The 21129-nt window shown below is 44.6% G+C and overlaps 1 protein-coding gene across 3 annotated transcripts in view; it reads right to left on the minus strand.

The window, feature by feature from the left end:
• The window catches only part of foxp4 (forkhead box P4), a 90139-nt gene that overhangs the window by 17316 nt on the left and 51694 nt on the right, over window positions 1–21129 (minus strand). For all 3 annotated transcript variants that reach the window (XM_041033642.1, XM_041033641.1, XM_041033643.1), the window contains exons 4-7: window positions 11248–11370; window positions 7633–7755; window positions 3436–3574; window positions 469–670 (exon numbers count right to left, since the gene is read on the minus strand). In XM_041033642.1, the coding sequence (XP_040889576.1) occupies window positions 469–670; window positions 3436–3574; window positions 7633–7755; window positions 11248–11370 (587 nt within the window). The remainder of the gene's footprint in view (window positions 1–468; window positions 671–3435; window positions 3575–7632; window positions 7756–11247; window positions 11371–21129) is intronic.

Consider the following 21129-nt stretch of genomic DNA (forward strand, 5'->3'; position numbering starts at 1 on the left):
GCCATGGGACAACACAACCCTAACACAGTGTACGGGGTACAAATACACCTGGCACATGCATCCCTTATAATGGCCACACTATACTGAGGAATTTATTTCTACAGCTCACTCAGACTGCCACCATCTCCTTCTATTTCTCTTCTGTGTCCACCAGCCTCTCCTCTCCTCTCCTCTCCTCCATACAATACTGGCATGTGGTTGACAGCATACTGGCACAACATACTGAACCCTATCAAATGAGCTGGGAGATGTTTACACCCTGGTGATGTGTGGTATGCCGCACGTGCATGTTTTGTGGCTGCGTTTACGTGCGTGGATGTGGAAGAACAGCTATAAGCTAAAAGTTGCTATGTCAAAAACGACATAGCAAGAATGTGTGAATTAGAAAGGCTGGAGGTCACACAGAGGACAGATGCACCATGACAACGGTGAATATTTTACTTTTTCACATTTTATTTTTTACTGTACCTGTCTCTCTTTGGGGTGTGGCTCTGTCCGTTGGGCAGGCTGTGCAGTGGGATGTGAGCGGTGGCAGCTTTGGGGAAGGCTGAGGTAGAATTGGAGCTGTTGGTGCTCAAGTCCAGGCCCTCGGCCTGTTTCAGGGCCTCCTCACTGCTCGGCACCCCCGACACCTCCTTCCACAGCTGCTGGAGGTCTGACGGACACATCGCTGCAGAGAAGGAATGCTCAGTTAACTTAGCAATGAGTCTTACTCAGCTCTAACTCTGTCGCTTTCATTATGTTTATTGCAAATATGATCATAGGATATTTAAGTTGAGTTAATTCAAACAAAGAACTAAGAAGAAAGATGCTTAATAATAAGTCAGATTAGACAACATCTGTAATATTACCCATATACAGACACACACAGGCACACTGTAAATAAACTGATGTCAGACAGAGGTCTGACCAGCTATTTTAAACCACATAAAACACACATGCAACTACTGCAGTCCCCTGGGAGTGGTTAAGAAAGGAAAAAGGGGACAAACAAAAACAGACAAGAGGTTAATTTCTGCTTGTTTTTATTATCTTTCCAGATCTTCTCTATTTCTCAACTATTTCCCAATCTCTGTTGGCAATTGCGACTGTCCTCCAACACCACTGCTCCTGTCACTACCACTATTTGTCTGAACAGAGTGGTTGCGCTCTTTGAGCTCTTTCTAGTCGCAGCTTTGTTATTTCTGCTCCAATTTCACATTGAGAGAGAGACGCCTAAAATGCCACAGAATTCTCCAATGGATCTTAACATGCACGTACACACGCATGCATGCAGCCACACACACACACACACACACACACACACATCTGTACATACACATACAGAGACCTCGCAGCAATCCAAATATTATGTCTGCTTTGTCTGCATTCTTCTGTGGTCCCGCCAAAACAAAAGTTCTCACTCCAGAGGAATGAGGTGGTGTGTGCATAGATCTCTGTGTATGTGTGTGTGTATTATCCAAGAAACCAGACTAATCTGTGGACACGCCCAGAGAGTGAAAGTGTAAAGTAGTTAAGGGATTGTTAGATAAAGTGTTTCCTCTTTTGACTTATCAGACTGGCTCATACCACATCCATCCATTCAAAAAAAAAAAAAAAAACGAACAGAAAAAATGTAACCTTGGAGAAATAAGAGATTCTGGATTCTAGTGAAAGTCAGTAGTTAACTGATAAGTGCAAAGCAAGCAAACTCAAGCTGTAAGCAGCTGAGAACAAAACAGATTAGTAAACAAAACATCCTGATTTTGTTTGCATTCAGGTGAAAATGTGCTCTCACAATTTCCTCCAGCTATACAGACACAAAGTAAAGTATAGACACAAAGGGCTCTTGCTAACCGGTACTTGTTCACACATTTCAAATGTATTTACATTTACATTTATGTCTGTGGACAAATGAGACATGCCAGGAAACAGTCTGAAGTAACTTAGAAGGTGTGGTCTAAGTCAAATCGAATGGATTTTTTTTTGGATGAGAGTGAAAGAAACTGCTAGAGCAGTTAAGTCCTTACTCACAGTTTGATTCTTATTCAAATTTGTTTACGTCTCTCTTTATTATTATTATTATTTTTTGCCATTAATAAACTCAGTAGTTTTTGTCTTTGATGAACATTTGAAGTTATAAAATATCCATCTCACAGTAAGAGAAATAAGGGCGCCTCATGTCACCCCACCACCACCACCACCTACCCACCGGACACAACGGCCCTTTGAGGCGGGGGCAACAGTGTGTGCATTTGTGTGTGTAGGTGCGAGTGTTTATGCATGTGTGTTTGTGTGTTTGTGTGGCATGGCTGGCCAGAGGAATGCTCTGGCTCACGCCTGGCTGAGCCGTCACAATGGACCGGCTCTCTCACACTGCAGGGAAATTCCACTCTGATACAGAGGGAGAGAGCGAGAGAGAGAGAGAGAGAGAGAGAGAGAGAGAGAGAGAGAGAGAGAGAGAGAAAGAAGAGGAGATGCCAAAGCCAAATGTTTGCAACTGTCTGAAAAATTACACTCTTCTATCCAAAACTGTGGCCTCTGTCTTTTCATTTGTCTTCAATTTGCATCCACTCATTTTTTTTTCACTCTCTCTGTAAACTGGTAATTCCACTTGCCCCACGGTGGACCCCCCTCTCTCTCACACACACACACACACACAATTTTTGAGTGTTGTGCTGAGCTCATTTGAAATGAAAGTTGAACTTTTTAGAAATTAAATTTATTTTTATTTAGTTTATTTCTGTTTTTGTCACATTAAGATGACAGAACAAACGTGAGTGTGTGCATGTGCGCATGAGAGAAACAAAGAGATTAGACAGAGAGAGGAAAGGAAACTGGCCTGTTTGGTCAACTCAGTCAGCGCTTTAGCAATGTTACGGCCACTTTAGAGCCCCTTAAGCATTCTGTCTGTGTGTGAGATGGTGTGTGTATGTGTGTGTGTTAGGCATTACTGCATGCGGACAAAAGTGGATACAGACACACAAACACACACATGTTCACTAAGGGCGGGCCAGTCAACAGTCAACATTTATTGTCCTAAACCTCTGCTGACAAAATGAAGGGACTGTGGGAGAAGTTACACATAGGAACAGAAAAAACATCCAGTGGGCACAGTAATGGCAAAACGATGATGTTCTTGTGTCTGGCTTATCTCAAGTACACACATGCAAACACACACTCGCACAGGCACATGCACACCTCCAAGCAGGGGGCTTAGTGGCATATTTTACCTATTATCCAAATGAGTACCTTCCACAAACCCACCAATCAGGTTTCCTTTTATCTTTTATGGGCTGATTAACTTAACAGGCTTCACATGCAGCAGTGGGTACAGGCCTGTGTGTGTGTGCTGTTGTGACCGTGTGTGCATATGTTTGTCAGAATGTGTCTGTGTTACTGAATGTTGTATGGTTAGGGAAACGTATATGGGTTTGTGTACGTGCGTGCGTGTACCTTGCTGCAGAGACTGCATGGCGGCGGTGGGCTGCAGCGGGACCAGGCCTTGTCTCTGGAGGTTGAGGATATGCTGCTGCTGAAGCTGCTGCATCTGGATCAACTGCTGCTGGAAGGCCAGCTGCTTACTGCCTAATTGCTGTTAGCCAGAAGACAGAGACACAGACAGTGGAGAAAGTTAGCAAGTTAGGTAAGGCTTCCGCGTTATTTCTGTCCTGTGGTTCACTGCAGTGATAACCAACTGCCCCACAGAGAAAATGTATTTTTACTTTATCTTATCTAACCTCAATTCTGTCCATTCTCAAAGGAAGTCATTACCACCAAAATCTTTAATGGTTCTAACACAAATGACCCACTGATGTTCATTCAGAATCTTTTTTTTTTCTGGCAACTTGCGACCAAAATTAGGAAACGTCATGATTTTGGCTAAAATATCATCTGAATAGGCAGATGAGTGAGCAAGTTTATGACACCAATACATTTTCATTTGTCTTAATAGGACAGAATCTGAAAAGCTGAACTGTTTGATTTATCAAATCAAAGTTGCCGCTGATTCATTATTATTTTAAAAGTGAAAAAAAGTCCTTCCCTGTTTTTATTCTGATGTCAGTTGGTCGGAGCCTTACATCACAAATTCATATACAAAGTCCACTGACACCATATAACATAAATAAAAGGAGGATGATGTAAAGGTTAATTGTCTGCTGCTGAAAAACAAAGAGAGAATTTTGAGGCCTCAGTGGAGAAAATTAGTGCCATATTAAAAAGGATGACGAGCCCGAAGCCAAGCTGTGAAGACCGCAGCGATGAAGAGAAAGAGGGAAGAGAATGAGGGAGGTTAAGGGGAGAGTGGGAGAGACTACATGGCGCGTGGCGATAATGTCGGTGTGTGTTACGGTGATAAATGTCCCCTTTCCTGCTCTCCCAGTCTGGGGCAGACCTGGCCTGTGCTGCGCTCTTTGAAGTCCCCCCCGACTAAACCCTGGGAGCGATGGACTTTATCTCACACAGATAACTAGTGGAGAAGAAAAATAAATAAATACAACTTGAGGAACTGCTCATTGTGTGTGCATGTGTGTGTGTGAAAGAGAGTGGCAGCCTGGAACTCTTTGAACAGAGAGGAACTCACAGGAAGGGCAGATAGGTCACTTCCTTTCAGACTTGGTGCCTGGGGAGAAGATGTGTGGTGGCAGTGTGTTTGTGTGTGGGAGGGGGCTGTTGGGGAGGTGGAATAAGCACAACAACTATTCTTTACAAAAGAAAAACAGCAGGATGAAAAAGGGGAAACACTCCTTTTTTAACCTTGTAATGGTTCAGTGGAATTTGTTTTTTAAAAACATTTTAATATTTGTACTGTACTATTTGTTGGAAGTCTGATCCACACTTAAAATATAAATGAATAAGGACACTCTAAGGGAATAAATGTATAATAGATGAAAAGCGGTGACTATTGACTGCTGATGACTGATAAGTTTTATCTACGCTCCTATTCACTGAAAACAAAAATACACCTTCTTCATACAGACTGTAGTTTCATTTTTGACCATGAGAGTAGTATTGTTTACAAAACAGTGTCAACACAAGGTCCATTAGGAGCTGTTCTGTTTTTCAATCATAGTAATCATGTAATTTCCATTTTTTAAACCGTCAGTGAACAACTCCATAAGAACTGGGCAAACATCACCTGCTGAGGAACACCATGTGATACGATCAAAAGCCCCAGACCAGTTACTCATGGATCTTGTGGTGAGATTGTTTTGCCAGTTTCTTGGTCATTCAGGTAGAACACACCAGTCACAGTTCAGGTTATCTAGTTATATGAATCACAGACAGCCACTGCTACAGTCCACGACACAGGCCTGGCTCTGTCTCAACCTGCATTTTTCATTCCATTTATTCTACAGTGTGCAGGTCAAGAAGGCCGGTGTCTGTTGTACTGTACAGTATAATTAGGAAACATGCGTCTCTTAGGTTTTGTCACAAGCAAGTGTTGTGATCACAGACAAAAACTGTGTCATGCTTACACAGTTCAGTTTGCTGAAGTGAATGGCCAAATTCTTATTTGATGCAGTAAATGTTTTATCATGATCAGAGTGTTCTGCCTGAACCAAACCTCTTTTTCCTCTCTTTTCAGCGATCCTACCCCCCTTTTCAATGTGTCTGTCCATTTTATTTCATCCACTCCCCCATCTGTCTCTCATTCCCTCCTGAGATATGGCCATGGTTCTTTAAAACACACATTGTGTGTGTGTGTGTGCCTGTGTTCTGTTTACATTAGCTGTGGCTGAGTGGCCAAAGCTAGCGCAGTAACAGGCTGTCAATGTGATTTATGAGCACATCACACACTGTCTGCTCCTGCCAGTCACACAGACGCATGCGCACACACACACGCGCACATGCACGCACGCGCACACACACACACACGTAGAGGGACACTCAGAGACAGACATGTGCACACACACATACTGTAGATGGACACTCACAGACACACATACACATGCACGCATTTCTTGTGATGGTCAGAGTCACTTCATTAAGCTGACTCCTGACCAGTCCCAAACGCATTGGCGACACACTCACACACACACACACTGACTCAACATACACATACATACTCTCTCTTTCAATGCATCACTTCCATGCAGACAGGAAAGTGAAGAGGAATTGCAGAAAAGAGGGAAAAGGGCAAAAAGTCACAGCTACTCAACCACAAACACTCCAAAATGCAAAGGAGAGAGTGTTTCTGGTTTATCCTCCTTCCTCTACTGTCCTCTCTGTCTCCTTCTATCCTCTTGTTTTTTGCTAGAGAGTAAAGGTGGTTAAAACTACCTGATTGGCTAACCATGACCTTAAACAGAATTAGTTTATGGGCTCAGAGACAATATAAACTAGATTAGCACAGTGACTTGAAGGCTTACAAACAGCACAAGCCTTACAATGAAAAACACCCTCTGCCTCTGAATCTGACAGCACCTGCTTGACCAGGAGAGATGTGAGAGTCGACCAAGAAGGTGTGATTGGTGCCTCGCAGCAACTGAAAAACACTGACTGCCGGAAATGGCCTTAGTCATATCAGCTGTATGCAGCTCTGTAGGGAGGTATATTCCCCCAAGTGTATGTGTTTGTGCAGTGAACCATCACACATCAAGCCTCTCCCTCACTGCATGTATGTGTAGCTGTGTGACCAGTGTTTGCACTTGTCTAGTTGTTACAGGACAACAAACCTGAAAACTGGGACAGCGGCAGAGCGAAGGGAGAAAGAGAAAGCGATTCAGACACCCTCTCAACATGCAAGTCAACCACAACTGGTTTGCTTTGGTCACGGTCGAGTTGGTTGACCGCTGTCGGCAAGGAGTTTGTGGGGGGGTGGGGTGGTGGGGGTCTGTCTACTGGGAAAGGGGGAAGAAGGAGAGGAGAAGGAAGAGGGGAAATCTAGGATGTGTCCCCTCATGCGTTTATCAGAAAACTCTCATGAGGTCTTTCTCTTTAAGTCTGTCTCCTGTGTGGTGCTTTGTGTGTTCAGCAACTTCTGGTAAATGAGCATTCATACAGCACACACGCGCACAAACAGGAATACACACTCCCCCACTCGTTCACACAGGTTATGACAGTAATCGCATCTGATCAATTGAGATCCTCTTTGTTGTGCCACGATGTGATCCTAGTTGATCCTCTGTTATCCTACTGTACCACAGCTGTGGTTAAACCTGGTGTGTTCATGCATAGTTCCGCGTGTGCGTTAGAGAAAGAGAGCGAGTGCAAGTGAGGCTCCTAGTGCTGCCGGGGTTAATTGACAATTAAAAGAGTGGCGGACCCCTCCTACAGAGAGATTTCACCTCAGGCTTAGAGCTGAAGGCATGCAAATGAACACTCTGGCAGGGTAGTGTATGGCTTAGCACAGCACTCCTTCACTGCCGGGGATGCTGGTGGTGGAAAATAGAAATAGAAATCCATGTTCACTAATCCTTGTTTTGAGACAAGCTTGTACACAAAACAATAAAACTGAGAACAGGAAGATGCACATGAGAGAAAGGAAAAGAGAGCGAATATATATACCCTACATCCTATACATGATCCTTGATGTCATTTTTTTTCCTTCTGCTGGCTCCCATGTCAACCACTTTTACTGTGTTTAAGGGTACTTGTGTACTTCAGAGTGTACTTGAGCTGAGTGAGTGTGTACTTCGTGAAGTTCACCTCTTTTGCCGCTTGCTTTCCGGCCTGCTGCTGCTGCTGCTGTTGCTGCTGCTGCTGCTGCTGCTGCTGAGTCAGAAGCTGGAGATGCAACTGCTCCTGCTGCTTCTTGTAATACTCCTGTAACTAGAGGCAGACACAGAAAGGGGGGAGGCAGAGTGAAGGGGAGGAGGACGAGGAGGGAGGGGGGGTTGGGGAAATATGAGGCCAGTAAGTCACAACACGCTTTGTATCAACCTCAACAATACCACAGTCTTCTAACAGTGAAATAGCCAGTCACCGTATCTTGAATGGGAGTCTCAAGGAATGCAAGTTGCACTCTATTCCTCTGCTCTCAGTGAAGGCCGCAGTTTATTGTTGTGGCATTGTGTGGTTCCTTGACAAACCACATGCAACAAGCAAACACAGACCTGACAGAGGCTGCTGAAGAATATGATGGTGCTATTATGGTGTGTCAAGTTGTGCTGCAACGTGATTTTGTATGTCAAAGCTGAGCTGAGCTGAAGTGGTGTATATAATGATCTGACTGTGGCACAGTGAGGGCAGACAGAAGGGCAACGGGCCAGAATTATACCTGCATACATGCACTAACTCACGCCATTGTAAAGGAGAAGTTAACATAACAAGAAAATATAGAAAAAGAGTGCTGGTGGCTGGCACATGTTCTTTACTCTCTCTCTCTCTCTCTCACACACACACACGCGCGCGTCTGCATGACTGAACAAGACCGTTCTAAGCCTACAGGGAAAAATGCACATGGAGATATCCCTCTGTGAATACTTTAAGCCTGCTCTTACTGTATTTACTGTACTGCTGTCATGAAACACCTGCTGGGACTGTGTGTGTGTGTGTACTGGTACATCTATCTTTGTGAGGACCAAAAGCATAGACCTTACAGAGTGCGGAGGTTTTGGGAAAGTGGGCACATTTTGGTCAGTCCTCACAATGTTAAAAGGCTGTTCGAAGGCTGAGACCTCAAGTTAGAATTGGGTTTAGGTTTGGTTAAGGGGCTGGGGAATGCATTATGTCCTCACAAAAAGTATGTGTGTGTGTGTGGGTGGCTGCGTGTGTGCACCTCTTTACTGTAATGCTAAGGGTTCTGAGTCTGTAAATCTTAAATTGGCTGTTTCTATACCATGTGCAGATAAGAGAAGTGATGTATGGTTATTTATAGATTGTCCATCCCACTGCCATAGTAACAGCCTGATGGCCTCAGAGACTCAGAGGAAAGTGACTAAAGTTTTCTTCTGACACTCCTATGTGTTCTTCACCTCAACCAGCATTTTCTTGTCTGCTGTAATTATGCAGATATTCTGTGGAATGAACCTGACTGCAATGTTAAATGCTATAATTTAAAACTACCGAATTTAGCATTGCAGTCTGGTTCTTTTATGGAAACATACACACATTAATTCATGATTCACTTATATTCTCACACACACACACACACACACACACACACACACACGCACGCACGCACGCACTCACACACACACACGCACGCACACACGCACACACGCACGCACGCACGCACGCACACACACACACACAGTCTCCTCTGACTGGCCACAGCTTGTCTGTTTTGTTTGAGTTACAACTCATTAATTTATTCAGGAAGCTCCATTAAGATTATAATCTTGCAGAGAGGGGAGCAAGGCGGGCAGGAAAACTCACACTGACCACAGTGTGTGTTTGTGTGTGCGTGTGTGAGTGTGTTGTGGAGGGTTATCCTCATGAGAACAGCTTTTACAGGTGTCCATCTGCAGTTTGTCTTTGTTTCATGGTGCATCAAATGTTCAAAGAGGCTTTTCACTAAAGAATGACTTCACAGTGCAGCAGTTGCTTCGGTCTCTCATCCGTCTGACCCCACAGTGAGCAGACTACACACCACTGCACAGCCTCTCCTCACACCCTGTGTAATGGTCCTGCTCTTTTTGTGCAAAATTGATTTACATTTCTAGTTTCAATATTATCCCAGCCATAGCTTCAATTTTGCATAATTTACTGTGCTTTTGTACTATGACGTTCCTTCTTGTCCTTAATTTATTTTAAATGCAGGACTCATTCCTTCTTGCTGCTCTTTCTTTTCCATCTGTCTTTCCTCTCTTTTATCGCTCCTTAGGCGGAGTTAATCTCTCTTTTCCGCGTCACTAGCCCTGATCGCCTCCTCATCACACAGACAAATGCATATGCAAGCACACACACACACACACACACACACACACACACACACACACACACACACACAGGCATGCATACACACAGACACGCACACTTGGCTGGAGAGTGGTGAGTTGAGGGAATAATTAAGTGATAATTAAGGTCTTTTTAATGATTTGATTCAGTGGCTCTGTGCATTAAGAGTATGTGTAAGTGAGGCACTCACCTCTCCAGCCTATTACCATGACCTTGACTTTAGTGAACACACCAAGAAAGAAAGGCAGAGCAGCTGTAGCATAAGAAAAGGTTAGGGGAAACTTAAAGGTTAAAAACACATGCACACATACACACATTCAAATCCACAAATGACTGCCCGTACAAACACACAACTGCTGTGTAGCAGCGGGCCGTAAACCTTACTTACCCACTCTTACACAATTCTGTATTGCCATGGGGATATGAAATTTAATGCTCCAGTGACTGATATGTTGGTTGATTGTTCTCTGTGTGTGTGTGGGTCTGTGAGTAAAAGTGCCTGATTTGCAGATATACACTAAGAGCAAGTCCATACTGTGGTTAATTAAGTGGGAGAGCAGTGTTAAACTCAGTGGTTTTAATAGCAGGAGTGTAATGTGTGTGTGTGAGTGTGTGTGAGTGTGCATTATCAAGCCCCCCCTCCCGTCTCCTTTTTCCTCGTTAAAGAAAAAAAGAGCTGGTGAAGAGGTTCTTAGCCGTCTGCATGTCTGTTTCCAGAAAGCCAGCACATTTCACATTTCCATTATGATACATGTTGTCAGATCTTCCCACTGCAATTTATACTTGCCTAAAGCTACCGCTCCTTATTAAATCTATCTGCTCTGGCCTTGCCTACATGTGTATGTGTTTTCTAGACATCCTCTATGCTGCAATTACTCCTCTATCCCCTCTCTGTTAATAGTGCTCTTCACAGCCTTTACAAGGTTGCGTGTGTGTTTCGCTTGTGTAGGCAGGAGGTCACACGTTGGTGTGGCTGAGTATTTGACAGATCTGTTGCAGATGAAGAGTGTTTATTGGTTTGTGTCAACATGGTAACGCCTCTATCACCTGCTGGGCATCAACACACACCCCTGAATCACTATGATTCACTGGCTGATGCTAAAAAGCGCTCGAGTGTGTGTGTGTGTGTGCGTATGTGCATGCATATAGGTGTGCAAGTATGTGCCTGCAGAGGGGAGCGTGCACATTCTCCTAGCAACAACGCTAAAGAGGAGGTACTCGAAATGACAATGTGTGTATAAGTGGATATGTGGATGTGTGTTTATCTTCAAAGATCTGTGAGCACTGAATAAGATACAATCATGCCCAGTGTGTGTCAGCGCCTACTAAAACAGACACATCTAAACATGCCAGGCTGGGACTGGGTCCATCCAAAGTGTGTGTGTGTTAATGTGTGTGTGTGTAAATGTGTGTGTATATTACCTGCTGTAGCATTAAAGCCTGCTGTTGCTGCAGCAGGGCCTGGAGCTGCGGGGGAGACAAGATCTGTTGCATCTGCTGAGGAGTGATCATCTGTGGACTCATCATAGCCATGGACACAGGCACCTAAAGACAGCACAGGAACATACACACATTTTAAATTCTTTACACACTTTCATATTAGCATGCAAGTAGGACGACCCTACCAGTGGGCTAGGCTTTTTGTGTGAAAAGGCCCAGCCAACACAGCGAGCTTTAAGCATGACTGTGCCTGCAACTGGATGCTCAACTCAAAACAAACAATTTGAATGGAGGTTGCACAGTCTGCTGGTATAGACAGGTAAAGTTAAAAGAGGTGTGCTGTCTCATATTCTCTGTTGTCAGTCACTGCTCAGAAAAGCTGGCAACATCAGACAAAGATAAACAGACAGACACAGCAAAGCACACACATACTGTTGACACTTTCCTACACAAAGCTGGCATTGTGGGAAAAAAAAAGACAATTTATGTGACAACAGGCAGAGATAAAAGGACAGATATGCAAACTCCCTACAAAATATAAATTCTTATCTGCTCCCATAAACACATGATTAGGACTCCCTCCGATTTTCTTTTCACACAGTCAAGCCAGGCTAGAAGAAAGGAACAACAAAGTGGCTATCTCACGAGATGTCTATCTCATCAGATATGGCTACAGGCAGGCAGGCAAAGACAGAGAGAGCGAGAGAGTGTGAGAGGACTGAGACCGAAATGTGGTGATTCTTGCAGATGTGTTGTGCAAGCACTCTTCATGCACATGCATTGTACACAGAGATGGGTGGACATGCTAATCTGATTACAAACACTGCAAAACCAAAGACAAAATAAGCACATGAAACAAAAACTGAGACACTTATGCACATGCATAAACGCAGACACAGTATCAGAAAAACCCCACAGATGATCATGCTGACAAAGTACTTGTATTTATTAACTGAATTAAGGCTTCAGAAAACAATAAGGGGGATTAGGACACAGAGCATTTGAGACACTGAGATATTTTTTTTGGGGGGGGGGGGGGGGGCTACAGTCTGAGAGCCTGTGTTCACAGGCTAAGGGATGACTACCTCTTCTTTCACTGCCTACACATCAATAAACTATTCTACCCTCTCAATACAAATAATCCTGTCTGTTAAGAAGTGATGGCTGCTTTACTGAGAAATACAAGGATGAGTTATCACCTCTGAAATTGGCCATTTATCTATATTCACTCGGTGGTGAAATAGCCGTCTCTCTCTCTCAGTCAAACTGTGAGTGTGTGCACATCTGTGTGTGGGCCTGTGTGTGTGTGTGTATGTGTGTGTGTGTGTGGGCTTGCACAAGTGCCAGTGTGTGGAGCTCTCTCCAGAGCAGTCTATCTACTCACCACCTGAGGGGATGGCAGGTAGGGAGGGTAGAGAACAAGGGACGGGGCGGGCTGTCACTGGTAAATTAAATCTGTAAAGAGCTGATTTGACTTTGTAAACAAGACTGTCCATAAATACTAACACACTCTTTACCACCTGGCTTCTGTCTCCTCCTCCTGCCTCCTTCCTCGCATCCTTCTCTGTCTCTTTTTCTCTATGTGTGTCTGTCAGTGACCCTAGACTCTTTTATCAAACCAGACTTCCCTCACTAAACACACTCCCAGCCACATGTGACGGTGAGGGTCCGAAGAGACAGCAGAAAAGAGGGCTAGGCCAGGTTATGGGTGAGCTATGGTATGTAGATGAATGAAAATTAGTGCATGTGAGTGGTGTGTGTGTGTGTGTGTTTGAGGTGAAGGAGAGAGAAAAAGAAGAAGAAAAACCAGAGACAGAGTGGGGTGACTGAGGGGAAGGGTGGTGTTGTGGCAGTTGGTAAAGGAACAGGCAGAGGGGACGGGGGTTGCTGGGGTGGGGTTGTGAGTAAGGTGGGGGCGGTGATGGGTGCCGCTTGGCGTCATGCCAGCTTGCCCCCGCCGCCGGGCCTTGTCAGTCTAAGCTGCCAAATGAAAAGCTGTAATTAATTGCTCTTGTGCATCCCATTCTTCCTCCCTGACAACTCATACATTCTATTTTATACACACCGCCATTGACATTTTCAAGTCACAGGCGTAATAATTACTGGAGTTATAGCACCTTTCTGTGTGTTGGCTGACGCACTAATGTCAGAGTCAAATGCGCATGCATGTGTGCAAGTGCTGATATACTGTACTATATGTGTGTGGGTGCATGTGGGAGTACATGTGTGCGTATGAACGTGCACATATGCATGTGTTTAAGATTGAATGTGTGTGTGTGGCAGGCTGAATGCTGAGTAGTTAAGGTTTGACGCCATTAATTGCCCCTATAATCTAATATCACAAAGCGTGGTGATTATGGGGCATGCGTTGCCACCGCCATACGACACCGCCAGCCTGAGAGCGCCGCCACAAAACAAAAGCCTCGCCATTAGCGATTTGACGGGCCAGGACAAAAGCGCCTCACAATGCGGAATTATATTTTCATTCGGCTTTGTCTCTCCCGGTGAATGATTTCTCCCCTTTCATTGGACTGTGAATAGGGAGAGTCTGAAAAGCCGGGCGATTTGAAGTCAGCCATTTATTAAATGCATTTAATTTTTTTTCCCGCTGTCGTCCCATTTTTTTCATGTTGCATGTTAATTTAAAAGAGAGAGATGCGTGGTAGATTAGTGGGAGAGAGGTGAAGCTGGGGGGGGGGGGGGGGGGGAGTGAATGGTGGGGCAAGTAAGACAGATACCATCCACACAGTGGAAGAAAGGAAAGGACAGGAGGGAGAGAGGGAGGAAGGAAGGAAATAATGGTTGAAAAATAGAGAGATGTGTGTGAAGAGTCATACAGCAGGTTTATGGGAAGAGAGAGTGTGGCCTAGAGCCTGAGGCAATGGCTACAACAATGATGTCACAAACACACACACACACACACACACACACACAAATGCCAGTGAACAATCACAAAATCCTGTACAGCAGGTGACTGATAAATGTGAAAGTTGGCCACTAATAATAGTCACATTTAAAAACCATAGATGTCACTCCTATCATTTCTGTGCCAGAATCAGTCACATGCGCGCGCACACACACACACGGGCAGACACACACTCTGCTGAGGGGTCGGTGGCTGACAGAGGTCAACCCCTGCCATGGAGAGAGGGAGCCGGAGGAGGGAGGAGTGGAGGAAGGAGAGGAAAAGCGAGAGACAGCCCTGTCGTTTACAGAGAGTGGAGGAGTAATTAGAGGGGATGTTTGAAGAGGGAGTTTAACTGATTAACAAAGGAAGAGAGGGAGCGAGGGAGCACCAGGAAGATGGGAAGGAGAAGGAGGAGAAAGGCATGGAGTCCCAGAGGAGTGGAGAGAGAGAGAGAAGGGGGGGGGGGGGGGGGGCGATGTAACTTGCATTTCAATGAGGCTCCATCCCTCTCTCCTCTCCTCCCTTGATGACTTTTCATTCTAACGAGGAGGAAAGCCCCACTTTCCATTTCAGATGAAACCTCGGGAAGAGAGGAAGGAGGGCTATCTGATATTAAACCAGCATGCAGCCAGGGGAAATAGGCCCAGTGCAGCTCAGCACCATGTTTATATAGAAGCCAGGCTGGTTAAATGACTACATCATCTCTAATTTAGGAGTGAACTTTGGATTTCACACCTTCACCCTCTTTCTAATTGAGGTCTCTGAATGGAAAAATACACCCAAAGCACAGCACCCTTAACCAGCTCATCATTTTTTTTAATTTAATATACACTTGTCCACCATAACTTAGCATATTTGAAATAAACAAAGATGCTCTCAAGAATGTTTTGTCCACTCCTTTTTCAGGAGTAACCTTTTGACACAAATTCAGAAAAACACACAAACTGCAACGGCCAGTGAGCGCTGAACACTCCCTCGAGCTTCACAAGCAGATAAATTTACTGCCACAGTTGTTCACCCCATGGTGGCTGAAAAATGTGAGGCCAGTTTGTGTGTGTGTGTGTGTGTGAGAGAGAGAGATGCCAGTGTGTGAGAAGAAAGGAGGCTATAATCAGAATCTAAACAGGCTCTCAGTCTAAATGATGCGGGCTCTGCCTCTGGGTCTATGGGGACACGCAGGAGAGAGGGATAATTGAAAAAATGACAAGGAGAAAGCAGGAGGAAGAGAGAGAGGCTGACACAGACCTCCCCTCCACCTCCTCGTCCTCCTCCTCCTCCTCGTCCCGCTCTCCTGGTAGGAGCAAACCACAGCGCTGTTTATCCTTGTCACTGAGCATTACCACCTCACACTGGAAGGGACGCCTGCCTCTCTGTCTCACACACACACACACACACACACACACACACACACACGTAGAGGGACACTCAGAGACAGACGTGCACACACACATACTGTAGATGGACACTCACAGACACACATACACATGCACACATTTCTTGTGTCCATATTTCATTAAGCTGACTCCTGACCAGTCCCAAACGCATTGGCGTTTAAGGTGCATAAAAACTGGCCTCTGTCTTTGAATCAGTCCATAATATCTTGCCATTATGTTTTTGCTGGTGTGTTCATTAATAAATATCATAGCTTATTGTAAAGATTCTCTCTGGACGGGGGCAGAAGTCTAACACATGAGCAGCAGCGGAGAAAGCGCTGCTCATTCACGCACATGGCAACAGCATGACCCTCGTCTGCCACTGTAACTGCCAGCAGGATGGGGGGGGTAAATTAGAGCCTACTGCTGAAATACAACCAGCACTGTGCCATTTCTTGGTGTGTAAAGGCATCAATGGTGTGTGTTGGTTCGGGATTTGTTAATTCACCAGCTATCATCCCTATCGCTCCCTCCCTCTTTCAGTCCCTCCAGGTAAACAGCCCGTCTGCGCTCATCATGCCGAGAAATGAGAGGAGGGCATGAGGATGAGGAGGTGGGAGGGGGGACCAAGAGGGTCAAAGAGAGAAGCAGAGGAATGAAGGAGAAAAGCATTTGACTGAAAAAGAGAAAAAGAAGGAGTGCCTACTGTGCTGAGAGCGTTGTTTGCAGCTCAGGGCCAGGCCTCCGCTGGAAGTAAAAGGGCCCCATTGTGTGTGGTGAGTACCCCTCCTCTAGCTAATCTTCAGCAGGGCCAGGGGCCACATTACTCTGGGGGGGAACTGATGAGCGAAGCCAGGTGGGGTTGGGGATGTTCAGGGCATCTTACCGCCTCAGGCTTCAAATCTTTTTGCTGAGCAATGTTTCTGTCTGTGTCTATGAAGAATGTACGTGTGTAAGCTATATACTGTATATCCATGTGTCTAAATGACTGCAGCATTTGTGTTAGTTATTTGGTGAACTGCAGACGTATAATGATGCATGTAAAGTTTATATGACTTACAGCATATCAACAATGGCTGCTTTAAAACATGTTTTGCCAAATCTGGTGATTTTTTTTTTTTGAGGTCGGTTGGAGGATGGATGAAATTATGGAGACTATTGATCTGAGTCCACAGAGGAAACAGTACTGAGAACAGTAAATTGGGGTCTCTACCAGCCGAGAGCTGGGACTTGGCCACGTAGACGCACACTTGTACACATACAGTATGAATGTGGATGTGCATAACACTCAGCTCTCCCTGACAGGGGCCAGACAAATGAAAAAAAGAAAAAAAAAAGAAACTTCAGAGAGGACAGTGAAAGACCAGCAAGTTCAAGTGGAAAATCCTCCTCCTCCTCCCTTTCCCCCTTCTCCTCCGTCTCTCCCTCCTTTTCTTCTCCCCCCATTCGCCGCCTCCCTCCATCTAACGCCCCAGTGCTTCAGAATAAAAATGACAACACATTTCCAGAAACACACACACACACAGACACACACAGACGCAGGGCACTTCATTGGGAAGTGTGAGAGGCCGTTATCGACCATATTTCATTACTGATTTCACTCATGTTTCAAATCACAAAATAAGAGTTTCACACTTCAGTGGTCAGACCCAAACCTCTCTTCTCCATCCTTCCCTTCTGTCTGTCCAACCCTCTGCCCAGAGCCAAACCCATTCCACTGGCTGCTCAACCTCCTCCCATACACCCTTCACAAACTGTCAGGACCCCATACTACACCCAACACACACACACACACACAAACACACTAACCTACACACACATATGCGTGCACACACAGCCCCAATTCCCTCCACATCAAATAAGAGAAACTGCCAACTAAGCACTTTCATTGAGTGGACAAAAGGAGTGCTTTGGGAAAAACACTTTGAAAGGAAATAAAAGAGAACGAGAGAAGGAACCGCTTCAATACTGCAGACTCTGGGGGGCTAAACACTCATCTTTCCACACAGTTTTGTTGATTAGTTAAAAGACTTTGAACTTTGCCTCAGAATCTTTATGTGTAGTAGTTTTTCGCAAATCCATAGTGGTTCAAAAAGGCAGCTTCGAAAAGGCAGAAAATAATTTAGCAGCATCTAGAAAACCTGTGAGTTATGACTGTAATGTTGATTAAAAGTAGTTTCGCTGAAACCAAATCTCTGCTTCCAGACTGACATGACTCAGTTTCCTGCGTGGCTCCCTCTCTTTCTCCATCCCACTGTGCTGGTGCCAGGCCTCTCCAGAGAGCAGAGAGCCAAGCTAATTAACATATCTCTAATGAGTCTTTTCATTTTTTTCCTAATTAAACGAGCTCCTCAATAATACATGAAAACAGGACACCGCGCTATTCAATTACATACGTATGGGCCACAGCCAAGCACGTGCGTTAATCTGTATGTGTGCATGCCAAGTGGCAGTGTGTTAAGTGTGCCGGGCGTGTGTGTCTGCCAAGTGGGTGTATATGTGTCTGCTTGTGCCCACCTAGTGTGCGTGCCAAGTGTGTCCATTGTAGAGAACGTGTGGCAGGTCATGGAGGCATGCTACGCATCATGCTGGGTAATCCGCCATTTGCCACTCGCTCTGCCAACTGTGTGCCCGCCAGTTCTCTCGGTTACATTCATGCCATCACCAATTAAGGTAACTGTGGCCAATTATGTCCAATACCGACTATAAATACACACCTAAAGTGTGAAATTATCCAAATACTGCGGAGGGTAAGGATATCTTTGAAGTCTCTTGCAAAGGAATTTTCACTTATACGTGTTCAGGAAAGACTGACTGAGCTTGGAAGCTCTTTGTCCATGATGCCCACAGCTAATTCACACACATACTTCTACATGCCTTGCTTAAGGGCATGTTAGCAACAGCTGCTTAATAAGAGCATTGCACTCTATAGACTTTCAAAGCCAGTATAGGAATCAAACCTGTGATCATGTGGTTGTGCATGATTTTGCATCTCTTTATTACTAATCCCTAATTTTGTCCATAACTATAACAATTTCTGAAACATATCTATTCATAATGTCAATTTTCTCAATTTCATTTAACTGTCATTTTAACTGTTAGCATTATCTACCAACATTATTAAGTATCTGTGTAAAATGATGCGCTTGTTTCTAATGTCAAATTAAAACACCTCTTTGACCTCGAATCATCTACCTCCTAAATAATCACTTGAAAATAAAATAAATAGTATTGTGATTTTCAGTGGCTGCAATTTAGTTGCGCACAACCAATTTTTCTGCAATTGCCTGTCTAGAGACTTGAGCTTTTGTCGAGTTTCTCCTGAATGTGACACATGACAGTGTGTGACACACACATGCACACAAAGTGGATTGATACCATCTCGCACAGCCAGCCAAACACGGAGACCATCTCTGAACAACCAATCAAAAAGCAGATATAATCTCAGAGTTTCTTTTTCTCTCCACTCAGATCCTCCCCTCTATTATAAATAAAGAAAAGAGGAGAAATATGATGGGGAAGGGGTGGGGGACCATGAGGGGTGAGGTGAGGGTGGCAGGAGGAGAAGTGTGTGTGTGTGGGAGGGGGTTGTCAGCGCAGACCAAGGCTTCTCTAGAGAAGTCAAGACACGAAAAGAAGTCTTCCCGCGCTCCCTGTCTGCCTCTGTCGTTCTCCCTCAGAGAGAAGGGAAAAATCTAATTATCGAGCTCCTAAAGATCTCATTATTGGCTGAGGCTCATTTGCATGTGTGAGAGCAGCCCAGCAGGAACCAACCTGAGGACGGCCATTTTGTGCCTGATGTGAGCCACTGTGTCACTGTACAGTCGCTTACTGCCACCTTTAGAAATGACCAGATTAAATGTCTGGCTTCACTCACTCCATAGCTCACTCACCCTCCCCATGGCACGACAGATGATTGCTTCAATTACAGTGACTGAGTGCAATTTCCACGATTTCAAAATGATCGTAAAGCTGGAAATTATAGTACTTAAGAAATTTCTATGTGCCACCTTAGTAGCCAGGTTTGTTGTGAAGTCTAGTAAACAGCTACTGCTGCTGCTGTTACACACAGGCACACAAACAACAACTGGGCTACACTTTGTGCTTTTGGTGCTTGTGTTTCTGACTGTGAGGATGCAAGCACAAACACACACACACACACACACACACACACACACACACACACACACACACACACACACACACACACACACACACACACACAAAAGTGTGTGTGTGTGTGTGTTGGCAGGGTGTGTGGGGCCATGTGAGCTGACAGCTCAGACAACAGAGATGTAGCGTGGATGCCCTGGAGAGTACAGCGAGGGTAGCCAGGCCAGGCACCAACAAACAAGACAAACAAGCCAGAGAGGGAGAGAGTAGAGGAGGGGTAGAGTGATGTGTATGTGTGCCAGCATGTGTGTGTGTGTGTGGGTTCAAGAGAGAGGGAGAGAGAAGGCAGTGGAAGGTAATACTTCTTTTATATAAGAGATGTGCGTATGAGGTGGGTCAACTAAGTGTGCGTTCGACCTGCGTTTGACCCCATTCATGTGAGACTGCTGTCACAGGTTAATCCCCTGCCAACATTCATAGAGGCTGGACTGGAGTTCTTTACATATCCATGCTCAACAACAGATATACATTACATGTTAACTTTTAGTTTCACTTCCCCAACATGTTGGCCTTCTCTCTCTTTTTATTTTTTTGATGAGTCAAGAAGTGAAAAATGTTTAAACATCTGTAACATGTAATTATACTCCCAAAGCAGAATAGTGACCAACAAGCATCTGACCCAGGTCAGGGTGAGGGTGTGATGACACACACTGACCCATCTGGATCAACTGTCTAGGCCGATTTATACCACGTGTGTTGGTCTGAACGTGGTATAGGAGGTGAAATCCAGAGATAGCGGTGACATTACTGTAGGTCAGAGTTTGAGTGAAAGGCTGAACCGATGGATATCAATTTAGGCCATGTATGCACCGTTTTTTGATGATTTAAAGTACAAATACAATTTTAATCTTTAGAGTATTGTAACATGTATTTTATTCTCTTACGCCCTCAAAGTCTGCATGTAATTTCTACACCTGCCAGTTTCTATCCAAAGTAAACAAAGTGATTCTTATTCCAATTCAGGTTTTGATTAAAGTGTAATCCGCAAGATCCCCTTTTTTAAAATTTTATTTCATTTTTGACATCTTCTCTAATAAGCAGTCATTAATTCTGTGGCATTTTTATACTTCCCAGAGGTCACTTGGCAATTAAACTGTGAGGCTGAACATGCAAATTTTTTTCTTCTATCAGACCTTCCACCATCTACATTTCATATGAGCTATTTTTTTTTTTTTTTAGCTTTGTCATGGAGGCCACTGCTGTTCGTGGTAAACACCTAGCTCTTCCTCTGTTTATTCCAAAGAAATCCTGCTTGCTACTGCCGGAAATATAAAAGGTATTTTTTTTGTGCACCAGAGGGTTTTTCCAGGAAAAACATGACCCAAAACCAAATATTTATGAGAACAAATGAAAAGTCCTCTATGAAGCATGAATTTTATGTTTCATTATTTGCAGGTGTCATCTGCAGCA

The sequence above is a fragment of the Toxotes jaculatrix genome, chromosome 3 (assembly GCF_017976425.1).
Source record: "Toxotes jaculatrix isolate fToxJac2 chromosome 3, fToxJac2.pri, whole genome shotgun sequence".
Lineage (NCBI taxonomy): Eukaryota > Metazoa > Chordata > Actinopteri > Toxotidae > Toxotes > Toxotes jaculatrix.